General features: G+C 40.6%; 2 protein-coding genes across 4 annotated transcripts in view; one reads left to right on the top strand and one right to left on the bottom strand.

Annotated features, from left to right (window-relative positions):
• Positions 1-18,787, bottom strand: part of smim14 (small integral membrane protein 14) — a 40,008-nt gene extending 21,221 nt beyond the window's left edge. Inside the window, exons 1-2 of one of the 2 annotated variants that reach the window (XM_059989066.1) lie at positions 18,531-18,787; positions 16,276-16,378 (exon numbers count right to left, since the gene is read on the bottom strand). In XM_059989066.1, coding sequence (XP_059845049.1) covers positions 16,276-16,350 — 75 coding nt within the window. In that variant the 5' untranslated portion in view covers positions 16,351-16,378; positions 18,531-18,787. Of the gene's footprint in view, positions 1-16,275; positions 16,379-18,479 lie in introns of both variants that reach the window. The other variant, XM_059989067.1, reaches the window with a different exon arrangement.
• Positions 18,788-19,299: 512 nt separating this feature from the next.
• The window catches only part of ube2kb (ubiquitin-conjugating enzyme E2Kb (UBC1 homolog, yeast)), a 105,082-nt gene continuing 96,528 nt past the window's right edge, over positions 19,300-27,853 (top strand). The window contains exons 1-2 of one of the 2 annotated variants that reach the window (XM_059989060.1): positions 19,300-19,472; positions 19,799-19,840. In XM_059989060.1, coding sequence (XP_059845043.1) covers positions 19,428-19,472; positions 19,799-19,840 — 87 coding nt within the window. In that variant the 5' untranslated portion in view covers positions 19,300-19,427. Of the gene's footprint in view, positions 19,490-19,798; positions 19,841-27,853 lie in introns of both variants that reach the window. The other variant, XM_059989062.1, reaches the window with a different exon arrangement.

Genomic DNA, 27,853 nt, shown 5'->3' on the forward strand with positions numbered 1-27,853 from the left:
CCTCCTACAGAGATGCCCAGTTCACCTCCAGCCTGTGGTCAGCTATGGCCAGCCTTTTGGGGACACAGCTGCACCACACAACTGCCTACCACCCACAGTCAAACAGACTGGTGGTGCGTTTCCACCGTCACCTGAATCGGCTCTCATGGCCCGCCTCAAAGGACCTAACTGGGTGGATGAGCTTCCCTAGGTCCTGCTCGGAATCCGCACAGCGCCCAAAGAAGATCTGCACACCTTGTCGGCCGAGTTGGTGTGCGGCGCACCCCTGGTCGTCCCAGGGGAGTTCATACCAGCCCCAAGGGGGCAAGAGGAACAACCAGCAGCAGTCCTGGGCAGACTACGCGAGAGGCTCGGTAACCAGGCCCCCATACCCACTTCGCAGAATGGGCAGAACCCGACCTGCGTACCCAAAGACCTGCTAAACTGTAAGTTCATTTTTATATGACGGGGCGGACATCGGGCACCGCTACAGCGGCCCTACGAGGGGCCATTTACAGTGATCAGAAACAACGGGTCCACATTCATGCTGGACATTGGGGGGAGAGAAGAGGTTTTCACGGTGGACTGATTCAAACCAGCCCATGTGGCCGTGGCACAGCCGGTCGAGATTCCGGCACCGCGGCGCAGAGGCAGACCTCCCAAACAGAGTCCGGTCCAGACTGTGGACATTGGGGAGGTGTATCGCCGGTTCTGGGGTGGGGGTTATGTGGCGACCCACTTCCCAGCGCACTCGAACTGTCTCACAAAGTGGCATGCGCCGGCATTGAGGCCAGTCCCAAAAAGGGCGCCAAGTCTGCTTCACCAGCAAGGGGAAAAGCCCACGCGCGGGATGGGACTGTGAATACGCGCTCCCTACAGTATTCCCGCCCGGGGAGGGCGGGATCAGGAAGGCTTTAAAGCGAGGCCGTGAAGTTTGAATAAATCTTTTTTGCAACTGCAGCTCATCGACTACGTGTCGTTATTTCAGCACTGCGTGTAGCACACGGCTACAGGAAGAATGATCTAAATCTCCAACTTGCTGTTGCACAAGTCTGATCAAGTTTGGTGGAAGTTATTGCTGCTAAACATGGTTCTACCACTTATTAAATACAAGGGATCACATACACTTTCCAGCATAGACTGTGAATAATTAAACAATGTGTTCAGTAAAGACATGAAAAATACAATTGTTTGTGTGTTATTATGTAGGCAGATTGTGTTTGTCTATTACACGTTCGGCTTAATTTCTTGCCAATTAAAGCATCAAACAAGATTGAAATCAACAAGGACGAGAGTGGAAGATGAGTGTGTGTTCAGTGCCATCTGCCTGCATTTGACTGGACTCCCTCACCCGCTTGCTCGCTGCTGCTGAACTAAGGTGCAGGAGTCTTGGGTCTTGTGCAAGGTTTGATCAGCATGGTTTGTGGATTAGACTCAATTTTAGAGGACTCTGCAGTTCATGTTATGCATGTGTCTGGTTCCTCTTTTTATTGCTATTTTGGGCAATTTTGATCAGGGTGGATTGGTTCTGCATCCTGCAGTCAATTAATGACAGTACCAAATTGAACTGAGCAAAACTGAACATTCCTAGACTATTTCAAGGACTCTGCGGTTTGATGTTTAATATTCTGTTTGTTATTCACTCATTTTTTTGCCATTTGTGTGATTTGTTCTTTTTCTGGCATGTTGAGTGTTTGATGTTTCTTTGAATGTGTTCCATGGGATTTCTTTCTTTCTTGGCTGTTTGTGAGTAGACGAATATCAAGGTTGTATACTGGATACACACGTTGATAATAAATGTATTTTGAATCTTTGAGAATTGAAAAGGACTACAATAAATTACAGAAGGGCATAAATAAATTTGCTGAATAGAAAAATAAAGAACAGATGAAGTTCCAAAGAGATAATGTGAAAAGATAGTACATTTTGTAGGATCTACAGGAGGATTTCTTTGGGAAGGTGGGCATCTAAATGGGGAGAGGAACAAAGGGATCTCAGATCACAAATACACACGATAAAATGTTGCACCTCTTGCCATAAAGAAAACAAACCAAAAACTAGAGATTATTTTCAGAAGGATAGGACTGAAAATTATACTAAATATATGTTAAACTACAATTAAGAGTATAATGTACTGTTCTGGTGCAGAGAAGATTTAAGATAAGAATAGTACTGCAAAGATAAACATATGGAAAATAAGATACTGAAGAAAACTGAGGGGTAACGTAATAGAAGATCTTTCAGTGAAATTTAAGGCTTTGATGCAGTGGATAGAGGGAGAAGAACAATTCTAGAGTCTATCAACAAAATGAAAGTCACCAAGAAATCCACTAGGGAATTCAAAAAATTCCTTAGGAGTGGCAAGAATGTGGAACTAACTACTACAAGGAATGGTTGCAGCAGATAGTACAGAAGCCTTAATGTGGAAGCTAGACCAATTTAAAAAGAGAGATTTAGAAAGCTGAAGTGGAGCAAAAAAACTGGCCCAGACTGACTGGCCCAAATGACCAGTAGCTACTTTGTGTATCCTACATAATCCATTGTTCTATAATTACTCAATCACTTCATTTTTAAACTTCTGGTCCTGAGTCTCAACACCTCCTTTTGCAAATGCGCCTTTTGACTTCCTCACCAAGAAGCTATAATCAGTAAGGATAAACAGGAACACGTCTATCATTATTATCAATGATGCATCCTCAGCCCTCCATTCTACTTTGCAAATTATACTTCTATAGTGGGATGCATCTCAAACAACGAAGAGTCAGAATATTGGAAGGAGATAGAGAGCCTACTAACATGGTGTCATGACAACAATCTTTCCCTCAACGTCAGCAAAACAAAAGAGCTGGAGGCCATTAACTTCAGGAAGGGAGCAATGCACAAGCTCCTATATACATCAATGGTGTTGAGATCAAGAAGGTTGAGAGCTTCAAGCTCCTAGTTGTGAACATCATCAATATCCTGTCCTGGTCCAACCATGTTGACACCAAGTGAAGGAAGCTCACCAGCACCTCTACTTGTTTGGGTGGCTATAAAGAAATTTGGCATTTCCCCTCCCATAAACCTTACTAATTTTTAATCAATACACCACAGAAACTATCCTCTCTGCATTAATCAGGCTTGTAACGGCAACTGCATTGGCTATGACCATAAGAAACTGTAGCGTTGCGGACACAACTCAATACATCATGGAAATCAGCCTCCCCTCCTTGGCTGCATGTATAGTTCTTATTGTTTCTGTAAAGAAGCCAGTAAAATCAACGATCCCAATGACCTCAGACATTCTCCTTTTCCCTTCTCCCAATGGACACAAGATAAAAAACCTGAAAGCACATACCATCAAGGACAGCTTCTACCTCGCTGTTATAAGACTATTGATTGGTTTTTAGCACAACAAGATGGACTCTTGACCTCACAGTCTAATAATCATGACATGCATCTTATCATGTATCTGCACTGCATTTTCACAACAACTTTATTCTGCACCGATACTATTTTACTTGGTACTACCTCTAAGCATTATAGTAATAGTATGCAAGACAGCTTTTTCCACTGTACTGTGTAAGTTACAGTAAGACAAAGGATAAAGCAAAATAGCCTGGTGCAGTTATCAAGTGAGACCTTTGAAGAGAGACTGCTGGAGACACCTCTGCTTATTACTGTTGGAAACCATTCTTTAAAATAATACTTTTTATAAGGTTTGTACTTTTTAAACAATCATGAATTTTTCCCACTCACAAGCAGAAAGTGATATAGCAGCTAAACTAGGTTTACCACCATTCTCATTTTTATTGGCTATTAACACATTACTCACATGATGTAGTTGTTTTAACTATGTAGCAGATTAATTAATTAATTTCTTTCTAGGGCTTTTTAAAAATCTATCTATAAGAGATTTTCCAGAAGTGCCATTCCTTTGTCTTAAACCCCTTAATTTCCCTCTTAGCATCGTTTCTCAGCTCTTTAAGTTTGCTGAGTATTTTTGTATGTTTGTACTCTAAAATAAACTGAAATCTTGGAGTTAAGACTGCTTACCATTTTTGACTCCCAGAAGAACTCCAAGGATCAGAAATTAAACAGAGATCAACACCACAGACGAGATAGGCTGGGTTGACCGAGGCAGTATGTACTCAAGCCAAACAAGTGAGACCACTGCAGTAAGACTGCCAGAGACAGACAAGAAAACAGAAGAAACATACCCAGTAACTAATACCCAATTATCTTCCCAACAATACCCAAGGTTCTATTGTCTTTTTTAACTTTGAAATATAATTGGTTGCCCACCCGAAGTTTCGATTGACTTCTATTGTGAATAGCGAATGATCTTGTTAGTACGGAGGTCAAACATATACAATGATTAATATCCGTAACTGATGTTACTTCTGTATAAAAATAGTTTCCTGTTCAGACTTCAGAACAGGGACCCTTGCTGTTCTCCTTATGTACAAGTAAAAAGAATGCTTGAGTCATAAGAATGCATGTGTTCAGGGCTCAGTTATTTTAGTTACTTTATCAGTGATGGCAGCTTCTTTGACAATACCTCAATAAATGTGATAATAAATAAATTTAGTTATAACTGCCAGTTTGGTTCTATTGGCCTTATCTCATCTATTCATAATTTCTAAGATTTAAAAATTTTCTGATTTCCACACGTTTCCAATTCATTCTTCACATTGTATTTCATAAAACCTGGCAGCAGTACAACAAATTCACTTTAATCTAAGTTTTAACCTCCAACTCCAATTTACAAAAAATGCAGTGTAAGGAATAGACAAACTTAAATTTAATAAAAAACTCTACAATCACTTAAATCAACAGCGGCTTAATTAGCATTATAGTTTTCCCTCTACCAAAGTTGACAGGGCTCACAACTGCATTTACTCTTATTTTCTGCACTTCTATTCTCACATCCTCTTTGCCTATGCAGAACAAAGATAAGGCTCCCCATGTACTCAACTATCAGCCTCCACATTCAACAGATCATCCACCATAAGCTCCACCAACTTCAAAAGAAGTTGGTGGACACAACTTCCTCCCCTCCAGTGGTGCAGTGCTAACCGGAGCGCGTCCGGCACATCCTTAAGAAAAAAGCTGAAATAAACAAGCTAATTAATCAGGAGCCACCCAGGGTGATTTGAGTATCTCAGAAACTACTGATTTCCTTGGATTTTTACACACAGACACTGGAGTTTACAAAGAATGGTGCCAAAAATAAAAAAAAATCCAGTGAGTGACTGTTCTGTGAGTGAAAACATCTTGTTAAATCCACTTGCTGGATTTGTTTTGTTTTTGGCACCATTCTTTGTAAACACCAGAGTCTGCTGAGTGCAAAAATCCCAGGATATCAGCAGTTTCTGAGGTACTCAATTAACCCTAAGCGGCACCTAATTAATTACAGATAGTCCCCGAGTTACGAACGTCCGACTTACAGACAACTCGTACTTACGAACCGAGGAAGGAGAACGCCGTCCGCCATTTTAAGTCATTGCCATTGACGCTGAGCTTGAGTGTTTAACTTTGTATTTGGCTTAAATTGTTCTTAGTAAGAGTCACCCTGACCCCGCCCTCCCCACCACTGTTCTGGTCAGCTGGTGGCGCAGTCAGATCAGCACTGGGCTAGAGAACGGAGGTTCCCGAGACCGCTCCCGTGCCGGGTTGATGTTGATCCAGTGACTCCTGTACCATCTGTGCCAGGTTGATGTCGAGCTTGCAACTCGACCTTGTAAAAAAAAACACTGCCATCTCCAGTTTAAATTCCCACGTGGAATATTGTGGAGGATCAAATACCCAAACCCAGCACAGCCCCCACTTGTCCCATTTAACCTGTCTCAGGGCAGTGCTGTTTAGGACCCAGGGAATTTAGTGCTGTGGTCCTTAGGACCCAGCCGACCTTGGGAGCTGGCGCAGGTTGAGACCCGCCGCCTGCAGTGTTTCTGTTCCATTGACGGGAAGCGATCGCGATTGCGATTGGAAATAAAGTGGAAATAATAAAGCATTTGGAAAGAGGTGAAACACCTTCAGTCATTGGAAAAGCATTAGGCTACAGTCGGTCAACAATCGCAACAATTTTAAAGGATAACGGATAAAGTGAGAATAATGGGAGCATGTGAAAAGACCTGCCCCAATGAAAGCTGCAATTATTACTAAGCAATGCAGTGGTTTAATTATTGAAATACATATGTTTCTTAAGTGTTTTATATGCAAAGAAAGGTAAAATATATACTATACACTAAGACAAACGTTTGACTAACTGACGCTAAATAATACCAGATGTACTTGTTTTGACTTACGTACAAATCCGACTTAAAGACAGACTCAGGAATGGAACAGAACTCATATGCAACCCGGGGACTGCCTGTAGTTTGTTTATTTTGGCTTTTTTCTTAAAGATGTGCCGGACGTGCTCTGGTGCGCTCTAGCTAGCACTACACCACTGCTTCCCTGCACCCCCACCCCCATTTCAACATTCCAAAAGGGACTGTTCCTCTGCAATTCCCTGGTTTGCTCTTCCACTCCACCAGCAAACATCCACTTTTCAGAGCACCTTCCCATGAAAGTGCAGGAGATGCAAGACAAACACAAGAAGATTTGCAGATGCTGGAAATCCATGCAAATCCTGATGAAGGGTCTCAGCTTGAAACATTGACCATTTACTCTTCTCCATGGATAGAGTCTGGTCTGCTGAGTTCCTCCAGCATTTTTGTGTGTGTTGTAGATGTAAACCTGCCATTTTAGCTCCTTGCACCATCCAGTGGCCTAAATAGTTCTTCCAAGTGAAGAAGTGATTCGCTTGCACTCCTGCAAATTAGTGCTCACTAGCTGGCTATACTGAAGAAACCCAATGCAAACCAGGCAAAACCTTGCAGGACACCTCCATTCAAACTGAAAAGATGACCATGAGTTTTCACTTGCTTGTCATTTTAATTTTCCATCCCATTCTAACTTCTTTATTTAGATTCTAATGAGGCCCAAATAAGCAGAATGACTGGTCAGTTTTAATGCAAATTCATCATATTATCTGTTTACCTCCCTCTCTCCATAGATGCCATCTGACCTGTTGAGCATTTCCAATGTTCTCCTTTATTTTGATTTTTCCAAGAAGTGCGTTGTTCAAATATTGCATTCATCTTTCCTTTACACCTTTTACAAATAGATAGGAGCACCATACAAGCATTCACTACCGTCTCTTGGATAATATCAACAACATCGTTTCACCTGGATTGTCTTGCTCTTCACATTAACACAGGCATTGCCTTTGTTCTGCTTACCCCTCCCCATCCACCTAATTTGCATTTTGCATCTGATGGGATCGACCTGAAATATTAATTCTGTTTCCCACTGCAGATACTGTATCCCCAGTATTTTATTCCAGAATATGCTTTTTGTAGCACCCAGTCAGATTTCTGCCAAGGGGTACTGATAACCAAACTATATAACCTCAATGATTAAATGCAAAACAAAAAGAGGTACAAGATCTTGATCAACAACTATATTTTCCAACTTCAAACAGTGCTTCAGTTTTAACATCAGACTAGAGTACAAGAGTCAAGAGTAAGGCCGGTCTGCTTCCATTCACCTGTAGAGACAATATACAATGGATTCAGGTTAATCAGGGCAGTGACTTATTTGGGGCACCTCTTAAAAAAATTTGCAAAGGTAGCTGGGATTCCGTTGGTTTATTTGGGACAATATGCTGCTTATTTGGGACAGGAAATGACTAGTCAAGTGTACTTATGTAGCTATTAGACATTATGCCGTGCTTAGAGTGAACAGTTATGGCAGTTGCACATGCTTGTGTTAGGTTATCCATTTGGGCAAATGTACACAGATTCAAAAGGCAGTGATTATTGATTTTTTAAATTGTAACCTTAAAAAAGTTTTGAGACCCTCACCAAGATGCCACAAAACACATTTGGCACTAGCCAAAAAAAAATTACCCTACTGGACTAAATTAAAAGCCTTCGGCCTAACACCACTCATCATCAGTGGGCAGAGATAACAGGAGTGCTGAAATTTACAATGATATGCTTCTTATATCAATAAGATAAACAGTGAGAAGAAAGGACATTATGCAGGGGACAACGGGAAGCATCCCAAAAACTAAAGAGTAAAGGCAAGGATCCATATGTCGAAGAAGCCCTCAATCAATGGTTTTCCATTGTAACTGTACAAGGTGTGCGTGTCAGTGGACCAAAGTTAAAAACAAAATTAGAGAAGCTAGCTAAGAAGCTGGGTCATGAAGAATTTAAAGCAACAATCAAACTAAAAGGTGAGGGTGTGGCAAATGTGACAGTTTAACCTTCAAACCTTTTAACCTTTGGAGTCTCATGTAGATAGGGTGGTGAAGAGGGCTTTTGGAACGCTGGCCTTTATAAATCAAAGCATTGAGTACAGAAGTTGGGATGTAATGCTAAAGTTGTACAAGGCATTGGTAAGGCCAAATTTGGAATATTGTGTGCAGTTCTGGTCACCGAATTATAGGAAAGATATCAATAAATTAGAGAGAGTGCAGAGACGATTTACTAGGATGTTACCTGGGTTTCAGCAATTAAGTTACAGAGAAAGGTTGAACAAGTTAGGTCTCTATTCATTGGAGCGTAGAAGGTTGAGGGGGGATTTGATCGAGGTATTTAAAATTTTGAGAGGGATAGATAAGAGTTGACGTGAACAGGCTGTTTCCATTGAGAGTAGGGGAGATTCAAACTAGAGGACATGATTTGAGAGTTAGGGGGCAGAAGTTTAAGGGAAACACGAGGGGGTATTTCTTTACTCAAAGAGTGATAGCTGTGTGGAATGAGCTTCCTGTAGAAGTAGTAGAGGCCAGTTCAGTTGTGTCATTTAAGGTAAAATTGGATAGGTATATGCACAGGGAAGGAGTGGAGGGTTATGGGCTGAGTGCGGGTAGGTGGGACTAGGTGAGATTAAGGGTTCGGCACGGACTAGGAGGGCCAAGATGGCCTGCTTCCGTGCTGTGATTGTTATATGGTTATATGGTTAAATCGTTAACCATGACAAGAGTGAGCATAGCAACATAGGAAGGTCTCCCCTAAGCAAATATTTCACGGCAGAGTTCCAAGATGTGCTGTCCAAGCTCTTCTGAAGAAGCACAAAGAAACAGGCAAGGTTGAGGACCTGAAATGTATAGGTCAGCCATGGAAACTAAGTGCAACAGACAAGAGATTCATCAAATTGACGTCCCTTCTAAATTGGAAAAAATCCAGCACTGCTATCAGCTTTGAACTTACAGAAACCATTGGAAACCAAGTATATCCCCCTACAGTCCAGAGAAGTCTTGTCAGAAGTGAAGTGGTCTTCATGGAAGAGCTGCTGCCAAAGAGCCATTCTTCTGAAGTGGAAACAAAGCCAAGAGATACATCTATGCACAAAAACACAAAGACTGGGGTGCTGAACAATGGCAGTAAGTGCTCTTGACTGATGAGTCAGAATTTGAATGTTTTGGCTCAAACAGGAGGCAGTTTGTCTGTAAAAGAGTTGGACAGCCCTACAAGGATGAGTGTCTGCAGCCAACAGTGAATGTGCTTCAAAAGTATTTAATTGGCTATAAGGTACATTGAACTATCTTCACTCCTCAGGTCATGAAAGATTTTTATTATATTTGTTTCCATTGTGAAATATTTGCTTGTAATTATTTCCTGTGTACAGTAATTGCCTAAACAGAATCCTATAGTTAATATCACACACTGAAATTCCTCAAGGGTCAGCGCATTATTTATAGTAAAACAGGTAAAACGAGCAGGGATTTAATTGAATAGACATACAGTATTCATTGCATCATCATTGTTGCTAAGAGTTCCTTCTAGTGTTATGGTTACATTTTATGACCCATGTTTCTTTTTTTTAAAACTCATTATGTCCTATACTCAGAAATCACAGAAACAGTTTGACTCAAAGAGTCTGTGCTGAGCTGTTAATCCCATCGACTTGCACCTGGACCAATGCCATCCATGTATTTATCCAACCTTCTTTTAAACATTGCAATCAAAACCACATCTACCATTTCTGCCGGCAGCTCATTCCAGATTCTTGTCATCCTCTGAGTGTGGGAGTTCCCCATCATATTCACCATAAATATTTTCAGCTTTCACCCTTAACCCATGACCTCTAGTTCGTTTCACTCAACTTCAGTAGAGCAAGGCTGCTTGCATTTACTGTATCTATACCCCTCAACTGCATACACCTATCAAATCTCCCGTTGTTCTTCTATGCTCCAGCGAATAAAGTGCTAACCTATTCAACCATTCCCTCTAACTCAGGTCCTCAAGTCACAGCAACATCCTTGTACATTTCCTCTGCTCTCTTTCAATCTTATTGATATCTTTCCCATGGATAGAAGACCAGAACTGCACACCAGTCTTCATCAGGTAAGCACTTCCAACCTGGGTTCAACATCTCCCAAGATATGTCCTGGGCCCAATATCTTAATGGAACTACAAAGAAGAGGACTATATTTCAAGAGAAGTTTGGAGGAGATTTGGTATGCCACCAAAGACTCTAGCAAATTTCTACAGATATACCATGAAGAGCATTCTAACTGGTTGCATCACCATCTGATGTGGAGGGGGCACAGGATCAAGAAGATCTGTAGAAAGTTGCAAACTCAGCCAGCTTCATCATGGGGAAAAGTCTTCCCAGCATCGAGAATATCATCTGTCCCTAGATTCGACATGACATCTAAAACTTTGACAAACTTCTATAGATACGTGGTGGAGAGTATATTGACTGGCTGCATCACAGCCTGGTATAGAAAATGTGACAGAAGGTAATTGATATGGTCCAGTCCATCCTGGGTAAAGACCTCACAAACAAAAGAAGATCTGCTGATGCTAGAAAAATGAGCAACACACACAAAATGCTGGAGGAACTCAGCAGGTCAGGCAGCGTCTATGGAAAAGAAGTACGGTCAACGTTTTGGGCCAAAACCCTTCAGTAGGACTTCAAACTTCAAAGGATATCCCTCGAAAACTAAGCCTCCCTAAACCTGTTAGCCTTGTCTTTTGTTCTAACAGGAATGTATGAATAACGCCCTCTTAATATTACACTTTTGAAAGCCTCCCATTTATCAAGCATCCCTGTGCCAAGAAAACAACCTATCCCAATCCACTCTTTCCTGATACCAACAAAATTGACCTTTTTCCATTTAGAAAATCAACCTGAGGGCCAGTCCTATCCTTCTACATAACTACCTTGAATCTAATAGAATCATGATCATTAGTCAAAGTGTTCCCCTACACATGCTTCGGCCCTGTCTCATTCCCTGGTGAAAGATCCAGTATCACGTTCTAATTGGGTCCTCTATATATTGATTACGGATGTTCTCTGTTTATTTTAGCTTAATAGCTATATTTTAGTCGGGCAAAGATGATATAACTTAGAAATTGCAGAGAACACAAACCTCTCCTGTTATCTGCACATATAATTTTGCACCTATCCATGAATATTAATGCAGACATGTAAACTACAGGACATTTTCCATCATCTTATTGAAGGTACTAAATCATCAAATTTAATGAGATTGTACAGGTCAGCTGCAGCTTTGCAAGTCTAAAAGCTACTGATAATTTCAGCATCAGAATCAGAATTATCACTGACATACGTCATGAAATTTGTTTTGTGGTAGCAGTATTCGGAACTGATAGCAATTATGCAAACTTTGCTTTTAAGGATATATGTCACAGGAACAGCATGGCACAGGATTAACAGGTTTTTAAAATATCAAGGAAATGAAGCAATATTCAAGTGCAGGTGCAAGAAAAGCAAAGGCATCAAGGAATAAGGTAAGCAATGATTTCATTCAACAATTTAGAGAAAGTAGAAGGGACTGAGTGGCTTACCCCTGCTTCTATTTCTCACATTTTTAATTTCAGAACTGCAAGCTAACACATCAAAAGGAAACAGTCCTTTTCAGTTTCACTTCATTTACTGAGAATGAAAGTTATTTTCTAACTTTCTTTGACTTTGTTCTTCCTTTTCTTTGACTCAGGCTCCAGTCTATGTACTTACGTAACATTTTCATATTTTCAGACACAAATTTACATATGCAAATTCCCTCCTGAAACAATGATTAACAAGTTCCCTTTTTCATATGGTTTGGGCAGTCAAAAAATAGAGACCAGACCTGTTATTACTGGAAATTAAGTATCACTGAACACTTAGTATTAGCAGCATATGGCCTTAACACACGTTTAGGCAGACCTACTAAGATTACTCCGCTATAACTGAGAAACAAAGAACAGTATTTTCCAGAAATGTGAAATAAAAATACTTATTTTTGTTAATTTTTTATTATTAAAAATAATTACAGAGAAACTAGCAGAGCTAACATTTCAGGCCAACATCTTTCCATTAGAGCTCATTGACCTGAAATATTCCAACATTTTCTGCTTTTAACTTCTGTTTTGAATTGACAAAACCAACTATTCAAACAAATGACTCCTAAATTTAAAACACAGTCTGCAAGTACTTCAGGAATTTGTATCTATGGACGACCTTCTTATCAAAGCTATTAGAAATTTAACAAGGAATTTTGATTAGCCATTCAAACAGGCAGAAACTAGCTGAATCAAGTGGAATCTTCGTGAACGGGACCTTATAATTGCATTAGGTTTCCAATGCAGTTCTAACGCTTGAAAAACACCAAGTATGAACTCTGAACCATGTAAAGCAAACATGCATCTCTGCTGCCATCCCCCTAGAACCATGAAATCCCTCTATGAACCCTATACCTAGTCCTGAACTCTTGGCAACAACTTCCACTCCTTAGCTTCAGTCAATAGTGAATACCAGGGTATAAAGCAAATGAATAAAAGTAATTTCCCATTGCCTCACAGTCCAGCCTCTGGCTGAGATAGGAACAGGACTATAATGTGACAGGGTATCACTATATATATGAATAATGGGCTGTGCAATGAAGGCAGAGATGAGGCATAACGGACAGTATAAGAAGAGTTTTGAATGATTTTTAAGCGAAGATACAAGGTTACTGCAGGTAGTAGTAAATAAAGAGTTGAGGTCAGTTTCGTTAGCCATGATCTTATTCATTGGAGCAGTGAGTTCAGTGGGCCCAATGGCTTATACCTGCTCCTAATTTGTATGCTCATATGAACCTTCCTTGTTTAAAATGGGTGTAACTCAAGCAATAACTGTAAGTACGAGGTGCAGTTTGGCAATGATAAATTAGGCAAATTACATCAAGACAAAAATCAGTCTATTGATGCATTTTAAGGAAATAACACTGGACAACAAAGACTTTGCTTCCTGATTACTTTTGGGTGTATCTTGTGGATTTTAGGCTGCTGATCATGAAAGTCACCAAGAAATTTCCCTATCAAGCACCATTTTAAGAACAAAATCACACATATTTGTTATGTCAATTCATAATTCAAACAACTTAAAATGTTGCCCATGATGTAAGCTGAAACGTTTTCTACTTTGTCCGGGCATGCCTGGGCATGCTTATATGGGGCAGATTCTGCATGGCAGGATGGATTTTAGAAAGGCTATAAATTTCCAAGGCGGCTTTCAATATTTGGGACAGATGTTTCCCAGAATAACTGATGCCAAGATCAAGGAAAGCATGCTTGTTGGTCCACAAATCAAACAGATCATCAATGGCAGGCAATCTGAAGAACTTCTAGTTGGCCTGGAGAAAAAAAAAATCACATAGAAGGCATTCAAGGATGTTGTTGAAAATTTTCTTGGCAGCTACAGAGCACCAAACTATGTGTAGCTGGTTGACAACATGCTTCAAGCATACAAAAACATGAAGTGCAACATGTCACTAAAGATTCATTTTCTGCATTCCCATTTAGACTGCTTCCCTGCAAATCTTGACACTGTCAGTGACGACCAGTCATGGAGAAGCAGTATCAGGGCGACTGGAATCAATCAATGCTGGCAGATTATTGTTGGACACTTAAGCAAGGAACCTCAGACGCTAAGGCTGAACACTTGCAAAGCGTCCTTTATCTTTTTCACCTATCACTTCCCAACTTCTACCTCATCCCACCCTCCTACCCAACTGTTTCAGCTACCTGACCTGCTCATTTCCTCCTGCATTTTATGTTTCTCTGGATTTCCAGCATTTGCAGAATCTCCTGTGTTCAGCCATTTATGATGTTAGGTTTCGCCTTAAAGGAAGTGATGGCCTGCAAACCCTGTCAGAACAGACGTACATCTGATTCAGTAACTAAATTCACTTGGAATTGCTTTCTCACTCTTAACATAGTCTTCCATAGGTCATGCTTGAACTTGTGGAGTTCTGGATCACCAGCTTTGAACGCCACAGATCCAGCCTCAGCAAACTGTCAATCTTATGGTTCTTCTATGGTTTCTGTTTTGTTTATGTATCAAGGAAAAGTCTAGCAATAGGGGATAAAGAAATAGAAGAAGAACCAAATAAATATCCCTTCTTTATCTTCAAGGAAGACAAAAAAAAAACTTCCAGAAATACCGGTGAACCAAGGCTCCAATGCAAATGGGGAAGAAAAATAAACTAGCATTAGCAAAGAAATGCTACCAGAGAAGTTAATGAGCCTGCTAACTGATAAATCGATCTGATGTAATCAATAAACAGCAGCCTGACATACATAGTGCTGTTGTCCAGGTGGTCTAATACCAGTGGTACAGCCTGGAGCTCTTGAAAGAGGTGGTGACAGAGATGTGGAAGTTATTGTGTTCAGTGTATACAGGTAAGTGAAGAAACACCCTGTCATTTTATCTGAAATGCAAGTGAGAATTGACAGCAATGATAACAATGTTAAGATAAAATTCTTGATTTTTTCTCTATTTTTTGCTTGACAAGACCACCTCACAGTACAGGTAACATGTTGATGGTAATAAATTATAACTAAGTACTATATAAAATCTTTCTCTTTCTTAAAATGCTAAAAGCAAGCATAATTGTTCACCACCAACACTCAGAAGACCATTTAGCTAAATCTGCTTGTCAACCTTCCATGAATCCATCCAATCAAACTGCTAAAAATCACCCAGCTCCAGCATCAAACCCACATTTTTTTCTACTCCATTACCCCAATCTCCCTTCAAGTCATTTCCAAACCCATCTTATTCATGTGCCACAACTCCTACACCTTTGACCCTCTGCCATTAAACTACTGACTTACCAGTTTCTGGGCCTCCACTTAGCAAATGTTCTCAAGAAATTTTTCTCCTATTCTTTATTTGTTGTTATTAACCCTCCCAAGCAAAACCTTGACTTTATCATAATTGTGAAAGCAAAGCAAATAAAACAAAAAAAATAATCACCTAGTCTTCTTTTTCTTTTAAAAGGCCTTGAACATTTGGAATCTCTCATCCTGTGGTTATATGTTGATGAACCTTAATTGAATCGTCCTATTCAGATTTCTTAATAAAGTATGAAACAAGTCTGATCAATTGTACCAACAATATCCTTTGTGATTGTGACAAAGGTGACAGGTCTTCCAATTTACCTTCAGCCTTTGATATGGTTGACTTCATTGTTCCCCTTTAGTATTTTCCTACAACCTAGACAAGACCATACTTACTTTGTTAATTATATGTACAGTACCACCAGAGGATCAACTGTAATAGATAGTCTTCCAGCACCCACACCAAGTGCTTTTGGAATTCTTAAATATTTTAGCCTTGGTCACTTCCCATTTCTCATGTACAGAATATAAAGAAGCAAACTGCTTACATTCTAGATATTGTAATAACACCAATGCCCAGAACAACTATTTTCAGCTCCGCAACGTTACTCACATTCTGTCCCTACCTCAGCTTTTTGTTTCTGAAAATTCTCATCCATGACTGTTACCTTCAGAGTTGGCTTCTCCACCTCTCTTGTCCTGTAAGTTTATGATAATCCAAAACTCTCCTGTCCTAACAACACTAAATATCATTGGTTCAAAGGTTAACAGGAGCAAAGTTTAAAATTCTGGCCTTTTACTCCAGTGTTACAAGCCTCAGATTCTTCAGTATTCCTGTGTCGGTCCTCATCACCCAAATTCAAATCACACCAATACTGGCGATCATGACTTCTGCTATTAATGCTGTGCTGTTGAGATCCATCCTCAGCCTCTAGTTACTCTTTGGAATAACTCTAAATCTCCCTGGCTCACTGTAAAAGTTTGTAAATAAACTCCAGTAGCATGGGTATTTTCAATGTCAAAGAACTCAATTAACACAAGTCATTATTGCTGCTTTGTAATACCATATACAAGTGATATTCAAATTCAGTCATTCATGTAAATAATGGAGAATAGTTTATGCACTAATTGATTATAAGGCTCTTACCAAATTTATCAGCCTTCTCATGGCATATTCATGTGAGCAGATGCATTCACATGGGTCAAAACCTCCTTCCGCCATTATAGGATAAAGATTGTCCAGCTAGTCTCTGTTAATTAAGTCAAATGAAAACAATTATAATATATTTAACAGGGGCAGTCCTTATTCAAAGTAGAACCTAATTTTAAAAACCCTTTGTGGGTTCTAAATCAACAAATGTTTTGAATACATAAAAATACAGTGTACATAGAAACTCATGATACCAACTCATCTCTGCAAATTATTAAATATTCAACCGGCTATTTTTCTTCACCTTCATTGGTTCAATGCAGTGGAACAGATAAAATGGAAATCCAAATATTGATCTGATACTCTGCTTGTGTCAGGTTCCAGTGATAAGGGATGCAACAGCATTGTCATTTTTGCATGATGTGTAATTTGAGATTTTAAAAAGTTCACTTTGTTTTTTTCGATGTTCTGCAATTACACTATTGATTTGCTGCAACATTTAAACATACGAGAAAGGAGCACCATATTGATTACAAGGAAGTTATATAAATCACTAGTTTCAGATGACCACTGGAATCAATACCACTTGGCATTTTGTTTTTGCTTCTCTGGCCTTGACATTTAATGTGACAGAAGATTAGCAGTTATAAGGACTTACACTGAATTCTGTAGCTTGGAATGTAAAAATCAATTATGACTAGAAGACATAAAGGCAGAATTAGGCCATTCTGCCCATCAAATCTGCTGCCGTTCCATCATGCCTAACCCATTATTTTTCTCAACCCCCTTCTTCCAATAACCTTTGATGCCCTAATTAATAAAGAATCTATCAACCTCCACCTTAATGACTTGGCCTTCACAACTGTCTGTGGCATTGAGTCCCACAGATTCACTACCCTCTGCTTAAAGAAATACTTCATCTCTGTCCTAAGTGGATGTCCCTCTATTCCAAGGCTGTATGCGCTGGTCCTAGACTTACCCATTATATTCACTCTATCCAAGTCTTTCAATATCAACTAATGCAGGTAATTAATTAATCTTTATCAAAGTAATTTCTAATTGGGCAACACTCACAGCATACCCTCATCTCTTAGATTTTCTATTTGCCTATAGTGTTTAACTTGTGGACTTTTTTTGAACTTGGAGAAGATGTGTTAACACTTGGAGGCACAAAACACAACCAATTATATATTAACTGAAAAAAAGTGGTTTACATGTATTTTTTAAAAATCTCATCACATTTTTACAGAACTATATTAAATGGTTTGTGGAAAAATTGCAGCAGAGGAAGCACAAGCAAAATAAGACATTTGCATAGTGCACTGAAGCTTTTGAAACAGCTGGTCAGTATGTAAATATCTAGTCATCTATTTTTAAATCTACTTCCGCACCAGACATATAATCGAAATAGAAATGAATCACTTTCACCAGTACTTATTCAACTTTACTTGCTAAAATTTGTGATTTTACTATTTCTTACAATAGTAATGTAATAGAAGTGTTATCTTTATTTAAACAATCCCAACTATTCACGATCAAAACGTGACTAAGACTCACGAATGCACAACTTAAATTCTTTATAAGCATTCAGAAAATTTAAAACGGAATAATTAATTGTCATTCAACTGAACCTGGGGCTTGCGTGAAAAAGACCAAAAGCAAATCATATGCATACATTTAAGATGACGAACTAATCTAAAACACATATTTGGTTCGTGGGATAATTGCTTTAGAAACAGAATTTGCAGCTCGTGGTTTATACAAAATCTTGAACTTAACATATGTAACCTTCATTCTAAACGGAATTGCTTTACATCGAAAAAAAACACAAAACGGCAAGAAAAGGAATTTACACTGAAGGCTTTGGTCAATTTACACTAATTACTCAGCTACAACCGGGGCACACTTTTTAAAATCAAGGGATCTGGGAAATGATGCGAATTATATAAACTTCCGTCATCCATTGTCAATATGGCTAGGTTTAGAAATGTAAATCCTAAAACAACCTGAATAGAAATGAAAAATGGTCGAAAACAGAAGTAAACAAGGCTTTAGTTTTTCATCCTAAACTATTTAATCGCGTTTAGAAAACACAATAACGATATCGTTACAGCTCGGCACCGCAAACGATCAGAAAATGGGGATCCCTTCAGATGTGACAGCAAGTTGTTTACAAAGCCGAGTCCTTTGAGAAAACCCACCGCTCTCCCCCGCGCTGAACGGTTTCCAAGGGCGGGCCCGCGTTTCCTTACCCGTTCCCGTGCTCGACAACCCGCCGCACGGTCGCTCCTCGCCACTGTTTTGACACAATAAACACCCGCTTACGTCACGAGGAGGCGGGGCCGCGGTACCCGGATCTATGCCACCTGGCCTTCTCCGGTTGCGTGCTCGCACACAAAGCGCGTACGTACGCGCTCGCGGTGTTTGACTGGGAAACTTAAGTCCGATATTCGGCGGCTATGGACGTGCCACCTTAAGGGAGAATGCATCAGTCAGGGGAGAGAAGCCGGGCATTTGTTATTTTATTATCCAACTCCTAGGTCTTGCAGTGTGGTGAACTATGTGCCTGTCGGGACACGCCCCTGCTGACTGCTCCTGTGGCTCCTCCCACAGGCCCCTGTATAAAGGAGACCTGCGGCCTGAAGATCGGCCTCAGTCTCCAGGACCTTGTATGATAGACACTCACTCCTGGTTCCTTCTTCCAGTCAATAAAAGCCGATATCTCGCCTACGTCTCAGTGTGAGTTATTGATGGTGCATCATGCAGTTTCTAGGATTTATCTAGAGCGATCAATCGAATGCGCAGGTAGCATCCCCGTGCCGATGCAGCCCGTTAGGGGGCGCCATCTTGGGCGGGTCGAGTCGGCGCCTGAATTCCGAGGTCGTGTCTGCACTCGGTTGGCCTGCGCGTCAGCTGGAGGCTCGCGGGGAGCGGTGACGTGTGGCCGAGAGAAAGGTTGTGGGTCAAGGTAGCCGGAAGTTCGTGGGAGAGGCGGCCGCTAGCGCTAGGCGGCGCGAGTTGCTGGCCGGGTTACCCCGCCAGTACGAAATAGCGAGATGATTCAACGTTGGATGAAATAATTTAAATAGGCTCCAGTGAGCTATTACATACAGTCAGAATTGGAATGTGTACTGACTGGAAAGACTAGCATGTGGAAGCGCAGCGAGACTTGCTGCGCAAACGCACTCTGCCCTGTAAGTGCGAAATGCAGGTAGATCACATCACGTCAAAAAATAGCCAACGAGTACATTGCATGTGTTGGTTCGAGGGAGGGAAAAATGTCAGGAGGATTCCTTCGTTAACATTATCTTGCACACTTGGTAAATTCGAATTAATTGCTGACCAAATTGCAATACTGAATGCATTTATAAACTGATATGAATGAACATCCTTCCCAAATTGCGTTGGCGCAGTCGCTTATCTTTTAATGACTTCCGAAGTTTAAAAAATGAAAATGCTGAAAGAGTTGGGAGGTCAAACTTTTCAATTTGAAATAATAATCCTGTTTCTCTTTCCACAGATGCTGCGTGTTTCTGGCATTATCTATTTAATTCAGATACTGGTACTACTTAAAGTTAAAATCTGATGTCCTCGATAAACTGCTGTAACATTCTGTGGTAGTTATCAGCATATAAATGCTGGAAGAGTTCGGCAGGTCAGGCAGTATTTACATTTTGGTAGGTCTTCACTGTGTAAGACACAAGCAGTATGGTGGAAGTTCCAGGTGTGAGGGGTCATGAAGTGTGTAAAATTACCATTTCTAGAGAGAAGATTCTTGGGAAACTGAAAGGTCTGACTGTAGATAAGTCACTTGGACCAGATGGTGTACACCTCAGGGTTTTGAAAAAGGTGGCTGAGGAAACTGTGGAGGCATTAATAATAATCTTTCAAGAATCCCTAGATTCTGGAATGGTTCAGAAGACTGGAAAATGGCAAATGTCACTCCACTCTTCTAGAAGGGAGAGAGGCAGAAGAAAGGAAACTATAGGCCAGTTAGAGATCTCAGTGAATGGGAAGATGTTGGAGTCGATTATTCAGGATGAGGTCTCAGGGTACTTGGAGGCACATGATTAAAATAGGCTGTGGTTAGCATGATTTCCTCAAGGGAAAATCTTGCCTGTTAAATCTGTTGGAAAAGGTGCCATATATGAAGCTGTTTAACAAGCTACAAGCTCATGGTATTACAGGATAGTTTCTAGCAAGGATAAAGCAGTGGCTGATTAGCAGGAGACAAAGAGTGGGAATAAAGAGAACCTTTTCTGATTGGCCTCCAGGGAATAGTGGTGTTCCACAGGGGTCTGTCGGGACTGATTCTTCTTACATTCTGTGTCAATGATTTGGCTTTGTTGCAAAGTTTGCAATTGATATGAGGATGGGTGGCAGGGCAGACAGTTTTGAGGAAGCAGAGATGTTACAGAAGCACTTGGATTAGGAGTATGGGCAAATAAATGGCAGATGGAACACAATGTCAAGAAGTGTATGATCATGCACTCTTAATAGAAGAAATCAAAGGGTTGACAATTTTCTAAATAGAAAGCACAAAAAAAAACTGAGGTGTAAAGGGACTTGAGAATCCTTGTGCAGTATTCCCTAAAGGTTAATTTGCAAGTTGAATCTTTGGTGGGGAAGGCAAGTGCAATGTTAGCATTTATTTGAAAAGGACTAGAGTATAAAAGCAAGGATGTAATGTTGAGACTCTTCAAGTGAGCAATGACAAGTTCCTAGGTGTCAAGCCTTTGTGGATCTAACCTGGTCTCCACAGATCAATGCAGCGCTAAAGAAGGCAAGACAGTGGCTATCTTTCATTAGGCGTTTGAAGTGATTTGGCTTGTCACCTAAAACACTCAAAAACTTGTATAGATGTGCTGTGAAGACTATTCTGACAGGCTGCATCACTGTCTGGTATGGGGGTGGGGAAGCTACGGCACAGGACCGAAAGAAACTGCAGAGTGTTGTAAAGTTAGTCAGCTCCATCTTGGGTACTAGCCTCTGTAGTATCCAAGACAACTTCAAGGAGAGGTGCCTCAGAAAGGCAGCATCCGTTATTAAGGACCTTCATCACCCAAAATATACCCAGTTCTCATTGTTACCATCAGGAAGAAGGTGCAGAAATCTGAAGGCACACATTCAAATATTCAGGAACAGCATCTTCTCCTCTGCCCCATGATTCCCAAATGGACATGGAACCCAAGAACTCTACCTCACTTTTTAAAAAATATATACTTCTGTTCTGTGCTGTTTTATTCTATTTAATATACATAAATATAATAGATCTATTACTTTTTTCTTTTTATATTATCATGTTTTGCATTGTACTACTACTGCTGCTGAGTTAACAAATTTCACGAAACATGCCGGTGATAATAAACCTGACTCAGATTCTGACTTTATAATGCACTGAGGAAATCTCATTTGGATTATTATGACCAGTTTTGGGCCCTGTATCTTAGAAAGGATGTGTTAAACTGGAGAGGGTTTGCAGGAGATGCAAGAAAATGATTCCCAAGGTTGAATGGCTTGTCATGAAGAGTGATTGATGGCTCTGGGCCTGTATTCACTAGAATTCAGAAAAATGAGGGGTGACCTCATTGAAACCCATTGAATGGTGAAAGGTCTTGATAGAGTGGATGTGGAGAGGATGTTTCCTATGGTGGAAGAATCTAAGACTAGAGGACACAGCCTCAGAATACAGGGATTTATTTAGCCAGAGAGTGGTGCAGCTGTGGTGGCCAAGTCTTTATGTATCCTCAGGGCAGAAGTTAATAAATTCTGGTTGGTTAGGACATGAGGGATACGGGAAGAAAGTAGGAGATGGGGCTGAGAGGAAAATTGGATCTGCCATGATGAATGGTGGAGTAGCCTCAAAGGGCCAAATGGCCTAATTTTGCTCCAATATTTGGTGGTCTTATGTAGAGAAATAAACAGTCAACATTTTGGTCTGAGACTTCATCAGACTATAGGCACAGCAATTTCATTGCACGCCTTTCCCAGAGTATACCCATTAGGCTTTGATACAGTATTTCTTTAGGTTTCGGCTATAATATTTCTTTTATCATATTATCTGTTCCTTGGGGTCATTTGTCACCTATGTCCAGTTTTGTGACTTATGAAATTAGTAATAACATCAATGTGGACTGCAAGCTCTTCCATATATAATGCAGGACTTGACAGCTGGGGTAAGTAGATGTGTAATTTGTCGGATGGTGGTGTTCTATTGTTAATTCCAGCATTCTGTGCGCTGATGCATGAACCAGATGCATTGAGAATCTTAAGTCCATGCATCAGCGCACAGACTCCATCTTGAATGTTCCTTTTCCTATTTGATTTATCATATGTCAGGAGTTCCCAAAATTCAGTGGAAAAGTTATGTTTTCATGGAATCTTTAAATACATAAATGAATCTTTTCTGTCTGGTTGTGCTCGACTGTACAGAGTAGACCATTAGATATTGGAGCAGAATTAGGCTGTGCAGAATTGATTCTGCTCCTCCATTTGATCATGGCTATTCGATTTTCCCCTCAGTCCTATTCCGTCTTCTCCCTGTAACTTTTCATGCCCCGGCTTATCAAGAATCTATCAACATCCACTTTAAATGCACTCAATGACCTGCCTGTAAAGATGCCTGTGGCAACAAATTCCACAGATTCACCACCTTTTGGCTAAAGAAATCCCTCTTCATCTTCATTCTAAAAGAATGTTCCTTTGTTCTGAGGTTGTGCAGAGCCATCAAATGCAACTCATATGATAAGCCTTTCAATCCCGGAATCATTTTTGTGAACCTCCTTTGAACTCTTTCCAATGTCATCATATTCTTAATGAAGGGCCCAAAACTGCTCATAATAGTCCAAGTGAGGCCTCAAAAGAGCCTTATAAAGTCTCAGCATTACATCAATGTTTTTGTATTTTAGTCCTCTCAAAATGAATGCTGACATTGCATCTGCCTTCCTCACCACCAACTCAACCTGCAAGTTAATCTTTAGAGAATCCTGCACGAGGATTCCCAAGTCCCAGTGCACCTTGGAGTTTTGAATTTTCTCCTGGTTTAGAAAGTAGTGTGTGCTTTTATTCCTTCTACCAAAGTGCATGACCAAACACTTCCCAACATTGTATTCCATCTGCCATATTTTTGCCCATTCTCCTAATCTGTCTAAGTCCTTCTGCAGCTTCACTGCTTCCCCAACGCTGCCTGCCCCTCCACCTATTTTTGCATCGTCCACAAATTTGGCCACAAAACAATCAATTCCATTATTGACATACAATGTAAAATGAAGCAGTTCCAACAACAACCCCTATGGAACACCTCCAGTCACTGGCAGCCAATCAGAAAAGGCTCCCTTTATTCCCACTCTGCCTCAAGCCAGTGCTCTATCCATGTTAGTATCTTTCTTGTAATACTATGGCCTCTTGCTAATCAGCCTCATGTTTGCACCTTGTCAAAGGTCTTTTGAAAATCCAAGTACACAACATCCATCGATTCTTCTTTGCCTATCCTGCTTGTTTTTTTCTCAAAAAAATTCCTACAGATTTGTCAAGCAAGATTTTTCCTTACGAAAACTTTGCTGACTTTGACCCATTTTATCATGTGCCTTCTTGTACCCTGAAGCCTTATCCTAAGGAATCGACTCCAACATCTTCCCAACCACTGAATTCAGGCTAACTTCTGCTTCCCTTCCTTCCTGAAGAGTGGAATAATATTTTCTACTTGCTAATTTTCTGGAACCAAGGCAGAATCAAGTGATTCTTGAAACGTTATTAATAATGCCTCCACAATCTCTTCATCTACTTCTTTCAGAACCCTGGGTGTAGTCCATTTGGTCCAGGTGACTTATCTACCTTCAGACCTTTTGGCTTCCCAAGCACGGTAATAGCAACTCCACTCATTTCTGACCTCTGGCACTCGAGAACTTTTGGCATACAGATAGTGCTTTCCACAGTGAAGACTGATGCAAAATACTTAATTCAGCTCATCTACAATTTCCTTGTCTCCCATTACGACCTCTTCAGCATCATTTTCCAGCAGTTCAATAGTGACTCTCACCTGTCTTTTACTCTTTATGTATATTTGAAAAACAGTTTTGGTATCTTTGATATTATTGGCTAGCTTTATATTTAACTTTTTTGCTGGTTATGGCTTTTTTAGCTGACTTGTGTTGGTTTTTAAAAACTTCCCACTAATTTTTGCTCTATTATGCTGCCACTCTGGCTTTTATGTTGACTTTGACTTCCCTTCTCAGCCACGGTTGTGTCATCATGCCTTTAGAATACTTCTTCATCTTTGGGATGTATCTATCCTGTACCTTCCAAATTGCTCCCGGAAACTCTAGCCATTGCTGCTCTGCCGTCATCCCTGCTTGTGTCCCTTTCCAATCAACTTTAACCAGCTCCTCTCTCATACCTCTGTAATTCCCTTTACTCACTGTAATACTGATATTTCTGACTTTAGCTTCTCCCTCTCAAATTGCAAGGTGAAGTCTATCATATGATCACTGATTCCTAGGGGTTCCTTTAAGTTAACATCCCTAATCAAATCTGGTTCATTACCCAACACCCAATCCAGAATAGCTGATCCCTTATTGGGCTGTAATGCTTTTAAAAAAGCTACCTTGTAGGTATTCTACAAATTCTTTCTCTTGGGATCCAAAATCAGCACTAACCTGATTTTCCTAATCTACCTGCATATTGAAATCCCCATGACTATTGTAACATTGTCCTTCTGACATACATTTTCTGTCTCCCGTTGTAACCTTTACCCCACATCCTGGCTATTTTTTGGAGGCCTCTATATATAACTCCCATCAGGAGTTCCTTAACTCTACTCACAATGATTCTACATTCTCCGATTCTATATCACCTCTTTCTAAGGATTTGATTTCATATTTTTACCAACAGTGCCACACCACCTCCTCTGTCTACCTGCTTGTACTATCGATACAATATGTATCTCCTTGTGATGTTAAGCTCCCAACTATAATCTTTCAGCGATGACTCAGTGATGCCAACAAAATCATCTGCCGTATTTTGTATGTTGTGTGCATTCAAATATTACACCTTCAGTCCTGTATTCATCAGTCTTTTTGATTTTGTCCCTGTTACACTGCAACTCATTCCACTGGCAGCAATTTTGTCCTATCATCCATCTGTCCTTACTGACAGTCTCACTACACAATACCTCTGTTTGTATACCAACTACCCCATCTTCAGCCCTATCACTCAGTGTCCCATCCCCTTCCAAAATTAGTTTAAACCCTCCTTAACAGTACTGGCAAATCTACCTACAAAGATACAGTATTGGTGTATATGTCCCTTGTGTACAGGTCATACCTTCCCCAGAAGAGATCCCAATGATCCAGAAATCTGAAACCTGTACCAGTTCCTCAGCCATGCATTCATCTGCCAAGTCATCCTATTACCCTCACTGGCGTGTTGCCCAGGCAGCAAATCAGAGATTACTACCCTGGAGGTCCTGTTTTTCAGCTTTCTATGTAGCTCCCTAAATTCTCTCTTTAGGATCTCCTCTCTTTTCCTACTTATTAGTGCCAATATGTACAAAGAATTTTGGGTTCTCACCTGTCTCCTTTAGAATGCTGTGGACCTGATCTGAGATGTCCTTGACCTTGGCACCTGGGAGGCAACATCTGGGTATCTCTATCATGACCACGGAACCTCGTGTCTACTCCTCTAACTATGGAATCCTCTTATGCAGTCCTCTTCTACTCCCTTTCCTTTTGAGCTACAGTGGCAGATTCCGTGCTGACCACTGTAGTTTCCCTCCGGTAGGTCACCTCTCCAATGGTATCCAAAATGGTATATCTGTTATTAAGACCAACAGCCACAGGGGTAATCTGCACTGGCTGCCTATTCCCTTTCCTTCTCCTGACAGTCACCCACATACCTGACTCCTGAAACTTAGGGGTAATGTCCTCCTTGTAGCTCCTGTCTTATCACCTCAGTTTCCTTTATGAGCTGAAGGTCATCAAGCTGCAGCACCAGTTCCTTAACACATTCTCAGAGGAGTTGCAGCTCAGCACAACTGGTGCAGATGTGATTATCTGGGGAGGCTGGAGGTCTCCCAAAATTCCCACATCTCACTCGGAGAACACACAGCCCCTGGAACCATCCTCACTGCACTATGTAATTATGGAGGAAGAGTGAATAAGAAGAAACTTACCAGATACTTACCTTGCTGAAGGCTGGTGAGCCAAAAGCAGGGTCTCTGTACTGAAGGTATTGGCTTGGGAAAAGGCATTGATATTAGTTTCCTCATCCTTCTAGTGAATTTACAGAGACTACGTAAACTTACAGTAGGTAGCATAGCTCCCAGAAACTTACAGGACAACAAGGATTACTGCTGATCAATAGACCATGAGATCAGTTCTAAGATCTGAGATTTTGACCTCAGACACCTTTTTCCCCAGTCAACAAAATGCTGTGTTGGTGCATTGAAGGCAATGTTGAATTTCATTATTGATAAGTACAAGAGATCCTGCTGGTGCTGGAAATCCAGAGCAACACACACAAAAATGCTGGAGGAACTCAACAGGTCAGGCAACATCTATGGAAATGAATAAACAGTTGTAGTTTAGGGCTGAGGCCCTTTATCAGGACAGGAAATGAAGGGGGAAGATGCCAGAATAAGTAGGGGGAGGGGAAAGAGGACAAGTTCGAAGATGAAAGGTGATACTAGTTGGGTGGGTGAGGGGGATGAAGTAAGCTGGGAAGTGATACGTGGAAAAGGCAAAGGGCTAGAGAAGAAGGAATCTGGAGAGGAAAGTGGATCTTGTGAGAAAGGGAAGGACGAGGGGTACTGGGGGAGGTGATGGGCGGGTGAGGAGGAATGCCCTGCCTGCAGGTATGGTGGAGGCAGTTTCCATTGTGACAAATGAATTAGATAAATGCATGAATAAACATTTGATAGGCTATGGAGAAATTGAGTGTAACGTGAACTAAGTGAGTTGTTCTGGCAAAGAAATGGTGTAGATATGATAGGCCAAATGGTCTCCTGTACTGAAAATGAGAGAATATGTATGAAAAAATGGTTGGGAGGTAAGACATAGAGGAACAACTATATCTTGCACCTCAGAGTTTCCATATGTAAGGGGTTAAGAAAGCATATGGGATGCCCCTTATTAGATGTTAGAGTACTGTGAATAACTGGTCGCCTCTTCACAGGAAGAATGTGATAGCACTGCAGAAGTGCCAAAAAGATGTATAAGAATATTGACAGAACTGGAAACTTATGAGGAGAGAATTTGACTAGGTTGGGGGTTATTTCTTTGGAACAAGGGAAATTCAGGGAAAAATGTAGATGAAGTGTACAAAGTTATGAAGAGTGTAGTCAGAGTGAACAAAATGAACTTAAGAGTTTGAAAACTAGAGGACATAGATTGAAGTTAATTGGTGTAATGATAAAAGGGTTGAAGATTATTTTATCTCGTGAAGTACTGGGAGTCTAGACAATACAACTTGAAAAACCCTCATCACATTTAAAAAGTATCTGTGAGCACCTGAAAATCCATAACCTACTGAATGTCTCCATCCATGTTGAGCAGAGACATGAGCCCTTCTATTTAATTTT

The sequence above is a fragment of the Hypanus sabinus genome, chromosome 14, assembly GCF_030144855.1.
Source record: "Hypanus sabinus isolate sHypSab1 chromosome 14, sHypSab1.hap1, whole genome shotgun sequence".
Classification (NCBI taxonomy): domain Eukaryota; kingdom Metazoa; phylum Chordata; class Chondrichthyes; order Myliobatiformes; family Dasyatidae; genus Hypanus; species Hypanus sabinus.